Raw genomic sequence first — 14,662 nt, forward strand, 5'->3', positions numbered from 1 at the left:
GCACTGTGAGGCAGCAGCGTTAACCACTGTGCCACCGTGCCGACGAGTCGATTTGCTCCTCTTCCATATGCTTTTTCATAAAACACAACTGGCTTCCTCTTGGCAATGCCAGTTCTGCCCTGGCAATTCCACATTCTATGCTCAGCTGAATCAATCTACTGTAACGCATTCTGACAGGATTTTATGGGATCACAAGAGATATTCTGTATTATACTGCAGTTCCTCAGCCCACTCTCTGCTCCTGCTGTTAAAGCAGCAGAAATCGCCATGCCAGAGTGGGATTTCTGGGTCACACCAGGCCATGTCCAGCAGTGTTGACCACCAAGGCACAGGCCATCATCTCATTGTACTGAAGGTTGCCAAAGCAGAACTGTAAGAAGTCTCATAACACCAGGTTAAACACTGGTGTTGTGAGACTTCTTACTGTGCTTACCCCAGTCCAACGCCGGCATCTCCACATCAAAGCAGAACTGTACATACTTCATCATATTAAAGGCCTTGTTCTTAAAACACAGCTCCTCATCCACAGCCATTGCCTTAACTACAGGTGAAATACATTAAACTACGTAACACAATTATCAATGGCCTCCATTCTGCCTCCCTTTCTCAACACTGGCCCAGTCACATAATGCCCACTATAACAACTGCTTCCAGCGTACATAAGACCATAAGACATAGGAGCAGAATTAGGCCACTCGGCCCATCGAATCTGCTTCGCCTTTCAATCATGGCTGATATTTTTCTTATCCCCATCCTCCTGCCTCTTCCCCATAACCCGTGATCCTCTTATGAATACATAACCTGAGTATGCTTTAGAACCTTCAGGAACATTCCACCAAAGTGGCCAACAGCGGTGGTTAAGCTAAACACGCTCATTAATTCGCACTTACAAACATGCAGAAACTCAGAGGTGAGGAGAGAGAACTTAGACCATTCAAACTCATTTTTCTTAGTGATTGAGTCACAGCAACCACATTGTTTCGAATGACCCCTACAGGGTAAAATATAGTGAGCATTTAGAACCCATGGTAATGAACCTCGATAAAATAAAGCTGCCTTTCCACCAAACCTGATCTATAGAAAGTGAGGGCAGTCACCTGACGCACAGAAAACATACAACGACCAGGGGATTCCTCAGAGCTGCTGACAAGAGTTACTTAGCCCCAAATGAGCTGGAAATGGGCGAATTCTTTTTATTCATCCATGGGCTTGGATGTCGCTGGCTGGGACAGCATTTGTTGCCCATCCCTAATTGCCCTTGAACCGAATGGCTTGTGAGGCCATTTCAGAGGGGCGTTTAAGAGTCAACCACATTGCTGTGGATCTGGAGTCACATGTAGGCCAGACCAGGTAAGGACAGCAGATTTCCTTCCCTAAAGGACATTAGTCCTTGAAGGGCGGCACACTGGCACAGTGGTTCAGGTGGGCTTTACTGATGGGAGTTATCCTCATGACATTCCAATTACTCTTGGAAAACCATCCCATTTCATCAAGGTGTAACACACAATAAGTCACACTATGTAAATCCATTTGAATTTCAGCTGTGGACAAACGAGTCTTACAACATACAAAGCTAAAGATACAGAAGACACCACAAAGACTTAGCTAAATTTCTTATTCCATTCAATCCTACACAGTGTTGCTGAAGAGTTTGGCCTACATGTAAGAGGGACCGACTACAACAACGATGACAAGAACAACAACAGCAATATGGGCTGTCAGAGCAATCGTGACAATGAGAGTCAAGCATGCTGGGAACTTTGGTCAAGTTATAATTAAACACAGGTGCAGGTTAGAAGGCTGCTGCAAGTCGTGACCTGTCCTGTCGACAGTGACCTGGCACTTGTGTTGACCAAATAAGGGTAGTTGTTTGGGCTATGCTTGACTTCTTAGCATCAAGATTTTCCACCATGTCCATATATGGTTGGGGCTATGTGACCTACGTGCAGTTTTGGATGGACAGTATCCACAAATATATTGATGATATTTTTTGTGTTGGAGATTAATATGAACTAGGATCAGGAGTAGGCCATTCAGCCCCTCAAGCCTGCTGTGCCAGTTAATACTATCATGGCTGACCTGCTGGTAACCTCAAATCTGCATCACACTTACCCCAATAACCCTTTCTTACTGCAATCTATCCACCTCTGCCTTAGAAATATTCAAAGACTGCTTACACTGCATTCTCAGGAAAACAGTTCCAAGGACTCTAACCCACTGAGAGAAAGAATTTCAGCGTGTCTCCATTTGAAATGGGCGACCCCTTATTTTTAAACAATGACCACTAGTTCCAAATGCTCTCACAAAAGGAAATATCCTCTCTACATCCACTCTGTCAAGACCCCTCAGGGCCTCATATATTTAAATCAAGTCACCTCTTACTCTTCTAAACTCCAGCGGGTAAAAACCTAACTTCTCCTCAAAAGACAACCCGCCCACTCCAGGCATTAGTCTGGTAAACCTTCTCTGAACTGAGTCATAGAGTCATACAGTGCAGAAGGAGGCCATTCGGGCCATCAAGTCTGCACCGACCACAATCCCACTCAGGCCCTATCCCCATAACCCCATGCATTTACCCTAGCTAGTCCCCCTGACACGAAGGAGCAATTTAGCATGGTCAATCCACCTAACCCGCACATCTTTGGACTGTAGGAGGAAACCCAGGCAGACATGGGGAGAATGTGCAAAATCCACATCGACAGTGACCCAAGCCGGGAATCGAACCTGGGTCCCTGGCGCTGTGAGGCAGCAATGCTAACCACTGTGCCACCACGCCACCCCCCTGCTTCCAAAGCAGTTATGCATTCAATACAGGGATCTAGGGATCGTCAATGAAGGTGGGCATCGAACCTGGGTCCCTGGCGCTGTGAGGCAGCAATGCTAACCACTGTGCCACCACGCCACCCCCCTGCTTCCAAAGCAGTTATGCATTCAATACAGGGATCTAGGGATCGTCAATGAAGGTGGGCAAATCTGTTTTATTTTTAATTCAGCAAATTATTGACATATGAACTCTGACCTTTGGCCAGCTGGAACAAGGCCAAGAGTTTTAATGGAGAATGTTCTGTTTGCCTCTGAACGCTGGGATAGTTCAGCCTCCACTATGTATTCTGAGCAGTAAGCATTTAAAATTCCTAAAGCTTGATTGCGCAAAGTGAGAAGGATGAAAAGAAGAAAGAAATCCTAAAAGGAAAATGGAGTAAGAGAAAAGAAAGGAAAAGACAATGTCACGCGGCCCATTCTTGTGACAGAAAAAGTTTGGTACGCTTTAAGTTATCTTTACAATTTGTTGTGTTCATGGACCTTTTATGGGGGGGCGGTGGTTGGGGAGAGGTGGGGGAAGGGTGGGGAGAAAGGATTGTGTGGTAGCTGGGAGAAGGGATTGGGCGGGTGGCTGGGAAATGGAGTTGGGAGCACTGGAAAGAAGAGCGGGTTTGAGGAATTGGAAAAGGATTTGGGGAGAAGTGGGAGAGGTTTGGGGGAGAGGGAAGGGGTACCATTTGACCAAATAGTAAGGATGTCCAATGGCCTGGCAATTAACGATAGTATCTCTCCCCAGTGAGGGGGTGAGAAGGTGGGGAGTAGGCAGTGAGGAGAGGAGGGGAGCAGAGGGGGTGTGGACGAGGGAGTGGCAAACAGGGAAGAGGAGTGGGGCAGAGAGGTAGGGGAGAGGGTTGGATGTTGGTGAGAAAAGGAGAGGAGAAGGGATATATATGGGTGGGGGAGAGGGGCACAAGATGAAAGAGGGGCCAGGAAGGATGGGATGGGATGGGAAGAGGCCATGGCGTGTGTAAGAGATCCTTTCATGTTTGACAGATGGTGTTTATCGATCAGCCAGACACAGACTTCTGGCCCTTGGCATTTAACCGTACCTTTCACGGCAACGTGGACCCTCTGGCTGATAGAATGTTGCTGCTGTACCAGGACGCTGCAGACATACTCCCCCTCGTCCATCCCCTTCTGCACATCCATGAGTTTCAAAGTGCCATTCTCGAAAACCGCCTGCCTGTGATTGTCGGGAAGTAATATTGAGTCTTTGTACCATTTGATGGAATAGTACGGATATCCAATGACCCGGCAGTTAATGAAAGTATCTCTCCCAGCAATCGCGGTGATGTTTCTCATGGAACGGATACTTGGGGAACCTGTGAAAAGGATTCCTGCATTAAAACACCAACAATGGCATTCTATCACATTCCATCAGCTCGCAGCTAAATGACTTCTTCTTGTAAAACCTATGTTTGAAGTGACGATATCCCCTTTATTCCCTCAGGATTTTAAAGCAACTATTGGACAGCACAAGTTGCTATAAAGAAAAGAGTGAAAGTCCTTACCAACGTCCACTGCTGGTAATCCTGAAATCACTTTGAATCAAAACACAGTGCTAGGAGTTTGGAGCTGCCCTCTTTAAGGCCACAAGCACACTAGTCATTAATGGATTGCCATACAGACCTGTGCACCACAGGAAGCCACCACTTAGGAACACATAGCAACATAGGAATTAGGGGCAGGTGTGGGCAAATTCAGCCCTTTGTGCCTGCTCCGCCATTCAATCAGATCATGGCTGATCTCTCCCTGGGAACTTACCACCTGGGAAATAAAGTCAGGGGTCAACAGATTTATAGAACTTTAATTAGGCCACACTTGGAATATAGTGTTCAATTCTGGTCGCCACATTACCAGAAGGATGTGGGGGCTTTGGAGAGGGTACGGAAAAGGTTTACCAGGATGTTGCCTGGTATGGAGGGCCTTAGCTATGAGGAGAGTTATAGGGTCATAGAGGTGTACAGCATGGAAACAGGCCCTTCGGCCCAACTTGTCCATGCCGCCTTTTTTTTTAAACCCCTAAGCTAATCCTAATTGCCCGCATTTGGCCCATATCCATCTATACACATCGTACCCATGTAACTGTCTAAATATTTTTCAAAAGACAAAATTGTACCTGCCTCTACTACTACCTCTGGCAGCTTGTTCCAGACACTCACCACCCTCTGTGTGAAAAAATTGTCCCTCTGGACACTTTTGTATCTCTCCCCTCTCACCTTAAACCTATGCCCTCTAGTTTTAGACTCCCCTATCTTTGGGAAAATATATTGACTATATATCTATGCCCATCATTATTTTATAGAACTCTATAAGATCACCCCTCAGCCTTCTATGCTCCAGAGAAAAAAGTCTCAGTCTATCCAGCTTCTCCTTATAACTCAAACCATCAAGTCCCAGTAGCATCCTAGTAATTTTTTCTGCACTCTTTCTAGTTTAATAATATCCTTTCTATAATAGAGTGACCAGAACTCTACACAGTATTCCAAGTGTGGCCTTACCAATGTCTTGTACAACTTCAACAAGACGTCCCAACTCCTGTATTCAATGTTCTGAGAGGTTGGAGAAACTCGGTTTGCACTCACTGGAACGACGGAGGTTGAGGGGTGACCCAATAGAAGTCTATAAGATTATGAGGGGCATGGACAGAGTGGATAGTCAGAAGCTTTTTTCTAGGGTGGAAGAGTCAATTATTAGGGGGCATAAGTTTAAGGTGTGAGGAGCAAGGTTTAGAGGAGATGTACGAGGCAAGTTTTTTACACAGAGCGTGGCGGGTTCCTGGAACTCGCTGCCAGGGGAGATAATGGAAGAAGATACGATAGTGACTTTTAAGGGGCGTCTTGACAAATACATGAATAGGATGTGAATAGAGGGATATGGTCTCTGGAAGGGTAGGGGTATTAGCTCAGATGGGCAGCATGGTCGGTGCAGGCTTAGAGGGCTGAAGGGCCTGTTCCTGTGCTGTAATTTTCTTTGTCCTTTGTTAACCCAGGTCCCTTTTGTACATCTCCAGTCCCAAAGAAGCACAGGCAGAGGGCTAAAATAGGGTGCCTGCCTCTTCTCCAGGTTGAAACTCCCGCACCAAAGGTCCATCACTGCCCCTCCCCCAACATCCCTGCACCCCTCCCGCTAACCACCACACTGCTTCGAATGAGGCCATGGAGCAGTGTAGTTCCAAAGCCTGTCGCAACATCAGATGCCAGGGCTGGTTGAGGTGACCCTGGATCCACTCGTCCAGACAGATCCTGAGAGCTGTAGGGTATCAAATGGAAAAAAGCAAGTTACAAACGGGCCTCATTTCACACAGGACGCTGAAGTAAAGAGGGGATTGAAGGCCAATTTCCATTTGTTGCTGCCATTTAGGATAAGTGTACGCTCCGACAGAGCCATGCAAAAGAAGTCTATTCAATGGGAGAGGTCAAATATGCTGAATTTCTCAGTTCCGCACTTACTCCAAGTGCAGAGACTCAGAAAGGGTGGCATGGTGGCTAGCACTGCTGCCTCACAGTGCCAGGGACCCGGGTTCGATTCCCAGCTCGGGTCACTGTCTGTGTGGAGTCTGCACATTCTCCCCATGTCTGCATGGGTTTCCTCCGGGTGCTCTGGTTTCCTCCCACAGTCTGAAAGATGTGCTGGTTAGGTACATTGGCCATGCTAAATTCTCCCTCAGTGAATCTGAACAGGCACCGGAGTGTGGCGACCAGGGGATTTTCACAGTAACTTTATTGCAGTGTTAATGTAAGCCTACTTGTGACTAATAAATAAAAAAATAAATAAAACAACGTCAACCAACCCCTCTTGTCTAGTCCGAATAACCAGTGCACTGCACAAGTATTGGTGGTTGATAACTCTTCCAGTTGAGCACAGAACAAATGATGGGAGGGGTTGGAAAACTACCAGCTCTGAAGAACACTCTGAACGGAAGAGCAACGAGGGTTACAGGACTCAATGCGGTTTTCGGTGAGTCGGAGCTAAGAGGCCTACGTGATCATTGGGAACTGCCTCATTAGAGTTCAATAAGTTAAGGTCACAATGTTGTCTGATTTCAAGAAGAAATTAGATGTAGCTCTTGGGGCTAAAGGGATCAAGGGATATGGGGGGAAGGTGGGGATCAGGATATTGAATTTGATGACCAGCCATGATCAAAATGAATGGCAGGACAGGCTCAAAGGGCCGAATGGCCTCCTCCTGCTTTTCGGTTCTATGTTTCTATAAAGGAAAGTTGGGCCTTTCGCTGAGGTCCGAGTGTTGCTTCGTTCATTTGTTTCTGTAATAACCATCAGAAAAAGCTTCAGGGAAATTTGGCCTGTCAGTTTATCTCAGCTGGTAGGTCGTAGGCATTAATTAGTCCATTGCAATTGAGGGATTAACGGAGCACTTTTCAGGGATGATATTATCCTTGAAGGATCCAAGATAATGATCCGCCAAGCATGCTTGAAGTAATCACACTTCCCTGGTACCACAGTCAGGGCAAAAAAAAAATTTGAATTTGTAAAAGAAATTAAAATTAAAATTACATTTAAGGCATCAAAATGGGGTGCTGTCTCTTTAAATTTGTTGCTCGCTAAAACATGACTGTACGATGAATCATGAGAGAGCGTGAGGGGAAGCCAAGCGTGCAGTGTACGCGACATTAAAGAGAATTAAAAATCAAACTGGTTATTTTTGGGGGTCTTGTCAAGTTTGATTTGAGAAACAGCAGGTCAATGGCATGTGACGCTGCCTTCAACAACACTCAGAGCCCAGTGAGCGGGGCAGAGCTTTGTAAAGTTGAAAGCCTTTGTCGGCATTGTTCAGCATCCTGCAAGATGCTCGGACGGACCATCGTATGGCGCCTGTCTCGTTGCGAATCCTCAAGGTGACGCCATGGTTGAAAGAAAGAAGAGAAAACCTCAGAATTGACATTGTTATGAATAGATCTCAGTGAACCATAGAATTCCTACAGTGTGGAAAGAGACCATTCGGCCCATCGAGACTCACCCATGCCTTCGCCTTCGCCCTATCCCTGTAACTCTGCGCGTTTACCATGGTCAATCCACCTAACCTACACATCTTTGGAAAATAAGGGGCAATTTAGCATGGCCACTCCACTTAATCTGCACATCTTTGGAAAATAAGGGGCAATTTAGCATGGCCACTCCACTTAATCTGCACATCTTTGGAAAATAAGGGGCATTTTAGCATGGCCAATCCACTTAATCTGTACATCTTTGGAAAATAAGGGGCAATTTAGCATGGCCACTCCACCTCACCGTTACATCTTGGGACACTAAGGAGCAATTTAACATGGCCAATCCACCTAACCTACACATCTTGGGACACTAAGGGTTAATTTAGCATGCCAATCCACCTAACCTACACATCTTTGGACAATAAGGGACCATCTGGCTTGGCCAATCCACCTAACCTGCACATCTTTGGACTGTGGGAGGAATCGGGGCACCCGGAGGAAACCCATGCAGACACGGGGAGAACGTGTAGACTCCAAGGTTAGAATTCAATCCGGGCCCCTGGCGATGTGAGGCAACAGCACTAAACACTGTGCCGCCATGTAGAAGGTGTACTGCCATCACACCCTTTGTCTAAAGTTCTGTGTTGCTGTAGCCATCTGTAGGACAGATCAATGAGTGGAGAACATTTTATCTCCATGATCAACATAGCTTCACACCATGGGGACTCCCAGAGAAATGTAAAAATCACATTCTCATTCATTCAGGCAGAAGCGAAACGGCAGCTAGTAACAAGCCTTTCTGTTGGGGTTTGAGATTTTTACACTCATGAGGTAATAGCCCTAATGATGCCCTTGTCCAAATCTTCAGGCTCACAAAATTCAAACTAGGCAAATGAGAAATGTAAAGGGGCAATTTTAACCCACCTCACCTCATAGCAAGGGGACAGATTATGAAAGGGACCTCTAAAATAAAGGATTAAATTTTAACCTGTTCCTGCTGGCTACCAATTTGGGCGGATAGGAAATATTGATTTATGAAAATCGGAGTCCCATCACACAAGAGGAGATCAGGGTGCGGCAAGGAGCTAAGAGGAAAGGTTTCTGCTCTACACAGAATCCCTACAGTGCAGAAGGAGGCCATTCAGCCCATTAGGCCTGCACCGACAACAATCCCACCCAGGCCCTATCCCCTCAACCTCACCTTGCTAATCCCCCTGACACTAAAGGGCAATTTAGCATGGCCAATCAACCTAACCCACACATCTTTGGACTGTGGGAGGGAACCAGAGCACCCGGAAGAAACCCACGCAGACACGGGGAGAACATGCAAGCTCCACACAGACAGTCACCCGAGGAATCAAACCCAGGACCTGGTGCTGTGAGGCAGCAGTGCCAACCACTGTGTCACTGTGCCGCCCTGAATATATTGAATTATAAACTCACCTTTTGCAGGGTGGCCGGCAGTCTTTAGACCCAAATCCACCACAGGTCAAGATGAATAAAGCAGGCCTATGGCCTGTATCATCTCCTCAGGTCACTAATTTCCCAAGGGCTCCAGAAGCAGGTATCATAAAGAGAGTGGGTCTAACACCGGCTTTTAGGCAGCTGCAAGGGACACCTGAGACATAATCTGCCCGAATTTTGGGTTGGAAGTCTCTCCTTGGGCACATTGGTGACCAAAAGTGGGCCTCAGTGGGCCTGGTTTACACCCAGGCCCACTGTGCGGGTACGGTGAGGGTCAATCTCTGTGCCACTCTACCGCCACTGTAGTTGTTCATTTAAAAAAAAGAATAGGTTGAAAAACTACAGATAAATGTGCGTTTTGTGTAAAACCTTCTTTCATCAATACTTGCGACTAATGTAACGTCATAATGTCAACTTTAATGTAACATCAGCTGGATGGAAGAGTCCGCAATCAAAAATCTCACCAGTCATCCTGACCGGGGCTTTCTTCCAGGTGATACGTTAACGCAAATGGTGCCAAGATAAAGATTTCCCAGCTTCCCCCGTGCGTGTACAGAACATAGAGGGGGTGGGGTGTTCTGGGCAGTGGATGCCTTCAGCAGTCCAAAGGAAAATAATGGGGGTCAGTCGTTGCCCCGATGTCCAGATCTAAAAAAGGCCTTTCAAGGACACAGGCGCTTATAGTGTCAGGAAAGCGGCCTTCAAACAGAGGCCTAGTGTGCCAATGGCTGAGATTGACTTTTCATCCTCCCAGTGATCCGAGTGTCGAGATGGCGGAGGCCTGAAAACCCCATTGTCAAAAGAAAGGGAATCTGATATTCCAAAACCTGCCAGCAGATCTGGAGACCCACATCAAACCATGTTTCCCGGGTCCCCTTTTAAGAGTTCAGATGTCACCATTTCTGCTGTGGGGGGGCGGGGGGGGGGGGGGGGGGGGGGCATGGGGGGGGGTGTGCAGGGGGGGTGGGGGGTGGGTACTGGGCCCATTGCAGAGCATCAACAATTCCAAGTGTCCTACGCATTTGCAGCTGATGACACCCAAGGTAACAGAACCTCAGAGATTGCCTGCTTCAAGTTTTTGTGCGACTGGGGACCAGCGTACACAATTCTCAGGGTGCAGCAAAGTTTAAAGTTTATTTATTAGTGTCACAAGTAGGCTTGCATTAACACCGCAATCAAGTTACTGTGAAAATCTCCCAGTCGCCACTCTCCGACGCCTGTTCGGGTACACTGAGGGAGAATTTAGCATGGTCAATGCATCTAACCAACACATTTTTGGACACTAAAGAGCAATTTAGCATGGCCAATCCACCTAATCTGCACATTTCTGGACACTAAGGAGCAATTTAGCATGGCCAATCCACCTAATCCGCACACCTTTGGACACTGAGGGGCAATTTAGCATGCCGATCCACCTAACCTGCACTCAGACTGTGGGAGGAAACCGGAGGACCCGGAGGAAACCCACACAGACACGGGGGAGAACGTGCAAACTCCGCACAGACAGTGACCCAAGCCGGGAATCGAACCCGGGTCCCTGGCGCTGTGAGGCAGCAGTGCTAACCACTGTGCCACCGTGCCGGGAACGGAGGGATGTGGCGGGCCACCAGAAACAAACAGGGAAGTGAAATGTGCAATTATCAGTGATGGGGATGCGATGATTTGTTTGAGAAGGAAACGCAGCTCTTTAAAGAAGAACCAAACAAACGCACACTTGGAATAAAACATCAGGTTAACACGAGACACTTCACAACAGAAATTATCCTATCGGATATTGAAAAGTAGACAGGCACCTCTTACGTTTATTCGCGCTTGGTATTCGGCGCTGCCGACTAGGTTTCTGGCGGCACAGCGGTAAACCCCTCCATCTTTGATCTGCGGGTTGGTGACATTCATGTGGCTGACGGTGGTGCCGTCGGTCAGGGTGTACTGGTTAGTCCGGTGGCCGCCGTCTCTGACGATTGACTCGTCGTCCAATGTCCAGGTGAGGGTAGGGGGAGGGGCACCTTTGGCAGTGCACATGAGGAAAAACTGTTCACCCGGATTGACCACCTTCTCACTAAAGGACGAGATGATTCGAGGCGTTCCATCTGTAGAGGGGCAGGGGGAGAGGGGCAAGGGGAGAGGGGGAGGGGGGGAGAGTGGAGGGGGAGGGGAAGGGGGGGGGGGAATAGGAAAATAAAATAAATGGAAGGAGACAGATGAATTTTCACTTCCTTCTCCATGAGTGCTGCAGTCTGCTGAGAGGAACTGCGGGTGTAAGTCACAAATATAGACTGTGCACAGTGTCCAATCAGTGCCACTTAGCCTTCCATCTTAAATCAAAAGAACATCTTCCTCGATATAAATGTGCCAGTGCTGGGGAACACCGGACTTTGTCTCCACAATGACAACCCCAAGGGTAGAAAAGCTGGAGACCTTTATCTCCTGGGATCCTGGGGAAGGGATCCTGACTGGCCAATCCTATGGACATCTTGTTTCTCCTGGCCCCAAGAATAAAGAAAGACATTAGCTGCCCTCTCCTCCTGCTGATCTTTCCCCCTCCGATTTCCCGCTCCCCCACATCAAACCCCTCCCTCCTCCAACCTCCCCCACATCAAACCCCTCCCTCCTCCAACCTCCCCCACATCAAACCCCTCCCTCCTCCAACCTCCCCCACATCAAACCCCTCCCTCCTCCAACCTCCCCCACATCAAACCCCTCCCTCCTCCAACCTCCCCCACATCAAACCCCTCCCTCCTCCAACCTCCCCCACATCAAACCCCTCCCTCCTCCAACCTCCCCCACATCAAACCCCTCCCTCCTCCAACCTCCCCCACATCAAACCCCTCCCTCCTCCAACCTCCCCCACATCAAACCCCTCCCTCCTCCAACCTCCCCCACATCAAACCCCTCCCTCCTCCAACCTCCCCCACATCAAACCCCTCCCTCCTCCAACCTCCCCCACATCAAACCCCTCCCTCCTCCAACCTCCCCCACATCAAACCCCTCCCTCCTCCAACCTCCCCCACATCAAACCCCTCCCTCCTCCAATCTCCCCCACATCAAACCCCTCCCTCCTCCACACTCCCCAATTTCCACCCCCTCCCTCCAACATCCACGCTTTCCCTCCTCAAACCCTCCCCCATGTCAAACCCTTCCCTCCACCACACCTCCCCCATGTCTACACTCTCCCTCCTCCACCTCCCCCCCCACGTCAACCCGCTCTCTCCTCCATCTCTCCCTCATGTCAACCCGCTCTCTCCTCCATCTCTCCCCCACGTCCACACTCTCCCTCCTCCAACTCTCCCCCACATCAACCCGCTCTCTCCTCCACCTCTCCCCCACGTCCACACTCTCCCTCCTCCATCTCTCCCCCGCGTCAACCCCCCCTCACTCCTCCACCCACCCTCTCCCTCCACCACGCCTCCCCCACGTCAGAGCTCTCACTCCTCCACACCTCCCCCACATGCCAGCTTTGGCCAGTTGGGAAGGTTTCCCAGCTCCACGGCAGAATGATTGTCAGTTCCCCGTGACATCATCACAGCCTTACTGACAGAAGGACATTGGGCCAATGTCTTTGGTCCAATTTAAAGTTGCAGTCAGTCAAATCAGGGAGTGAGGGCAACGGAGTAACTCTCCCGTTCCATCACTTAGAATTGTTTACATCCACTCAATAGGGCAGATAGACCCTTGTGGCTTAATGTCTCATCCAAAAGGTGGCTTTGACAGTGCAGCAACCCCTTCAACAATACTGTGAAATATGGGTTCAAGTACCTGGGCCTTTGCTGAGGGGCAAAAGTGCTCCGCTGACACCCCAAACACACAGGGTATTGCAGTTTAAGCAGCCTGGCAAGTAGTGGGCGAGACAGACCATTCAAAGATCCATCGAGTTCGGGTGGGAATCCCCAGTCTTGGAGAATCCCACCCACGGCCAAGGCTTCAAGAGGGTCCCAATCATAGAAATCATAGAAACCCTACAGTACAGAAAGAGGCCATTCGGCCCATCGAGTCTGCACCGAACACAATCCCACCCAGACCCTACTCCCATATCCCTACATATTTTACCCACTAGTCCCTCTAACCTACGCATCTCAGGACACTAAGGGGCAATTTTAGCATGGCCAATCAACCTAACCCGCACATCTTTGGACTGTGGGAGGAAACCGGAGCACCCGGAGGAAACCCATGCAGGCACGGGGAGAATGTGCAAACTCCACACAGACAGTGACCCAAGCCTGGAATTGAACCCAGGTCCCTGGAACTGTGAAGCAGCAGTGCTAACCACTGTGCTACCGTGCCGCCCAACTCGGAGGACTCAGTCAACCCTCCTCATGAAATTCATCTTTAGCGACTACACTCTGCTTTTTAAAGTATATACCTTCCAACACTATGATGGAGAAGTCTTGTGCAGTTTGGAATTTCCTGGTGGCAAAGCACTGGTAGGCTCCTGAGTGACTCTTCTGAGCAGATGTGATGAGAAGTGTATTGTTATTGATTCCTCGGATAGAAATGTAGCCATCGGGAACAATGAGCTCAGTGTCCCTGTACCACTTGATGACGTACTCAGGAGAACCCAACACACTACACGATAGGATGACAGTGCTGCCAATCCCAGTTTTGAGTTTCTTTGGAGTCACTGTTACCCTCAGCGGATCTGCAAAAGTACCAGATAAAGAAAAATTATGACAGAAGTGGGGGACACAGCTGTCTTAAATACATAGGTTCCATTTTCTGACTGTGTACACTGGTCGTGTACCATCAAATCAAACCAAACATTCATGAGGGAAGATAATGACATTCATCATTACATCTACTTCATGTGTGGACCCACATTCATTTGCGGGGAGGAGATGGCCTAGTGGTATTATCGCTAAACTACTTTAATCCAGAAACTCAGCTAATGTTCCGGGGACCTCGGTTCGAATCCCACCACAGCAGATGGTGGAATTTGAATTCAATAAACAAAACATATTTGGAATTAAGAATCTATTGATGACCGTGAAACCATTGTTGATTGTCGGAAAAACCCATCTGGTTCACTAAATGTCCTTTAGGGAAGGAAGTCTGCCGTCCTTACCTGGTCTGGCCTACACGTGACTCCAGAGCCACAGCAATGTGGTTGACTCTCAACTGCCCTCGGGCAACTAGGGATGGGCAATAAATGCTGGTCAGTCAGAGGCGCCCATGTCTCACAAATGAATAAAAAAATAGGACAGCCCAGCACAGAAACAGACTACACAGTCTATCGAATTTGCACTGGCTCCTTCGAAGAGCAATCCAATCAGGGGAGGCCCAGGGTGATGCTCTGGGGACCTGGGTTCGAATCCCACCATGGCAGATGATGAAATTTGAATCCAATAAAAATCTGGAATTAAAAGTCCATCGTTGTAAAAACCCATCTGGTTCACTAATGTCCTTTAGGGAAGGAAATCTGTTGTCCTT

The 14,662-nt window shown here is 48.4% G+C and overlaps 2 protein-coding genes across 2 annotated transcripts in view; one reads left to right on the top strand and one right to left on the bottom strand.

Annotated features, from left to right (window-relative positions):
- Positions 1–14,662, top strand: part of c2cd2l (c2cd2 like) — a 663,422-nt gene that overhangs the window by 501,483 nt on the left and 147,277 nt on the right. The window lies entirely within an intron of this gene.
- Positions 1–14,662, bottom strand: part of dscaml1 (Down syndrome cell adhesion molecule like 1) — a 601,890-nt gene that overhangs the window by 236,931 nt on the left and 350,297 nt on the right. Inside the window, exons 5-7 of the mRNA XM_078198958.1 lie at positions 13,599–13,874; positions 11,032–11,328; positions 3,873–4,145 (exon numbers count right to left, since the gene is read on the bottom strand). Of these exons, the coding sequence (XP_078055084.1) occupies positions 3,873–4,145; positions 11,032–11,328; positions 13,599–13,874 (846 nt within the window). The remainder of the gene's footprint in view (positions 1–3,872; positions 4,146–11,031; positions 11,329–13,598; positions 13,875–14,662) is intronic.

This window comes from Mustelus asterias, chromosome 27, assembly GCF_964213995.1.
Source record: "Mustelus asterias chromosome 27, sMusAst1.hap1.1, whole genome shotgun sequence".
In the NCBI taxonomy this organism is placed as follows: Eukaryota; Metazoa; Chordata; class Chondrichthyes; order Carcharhiniformes; family Triakidae; genus Mustelus; species Mustelus asterias.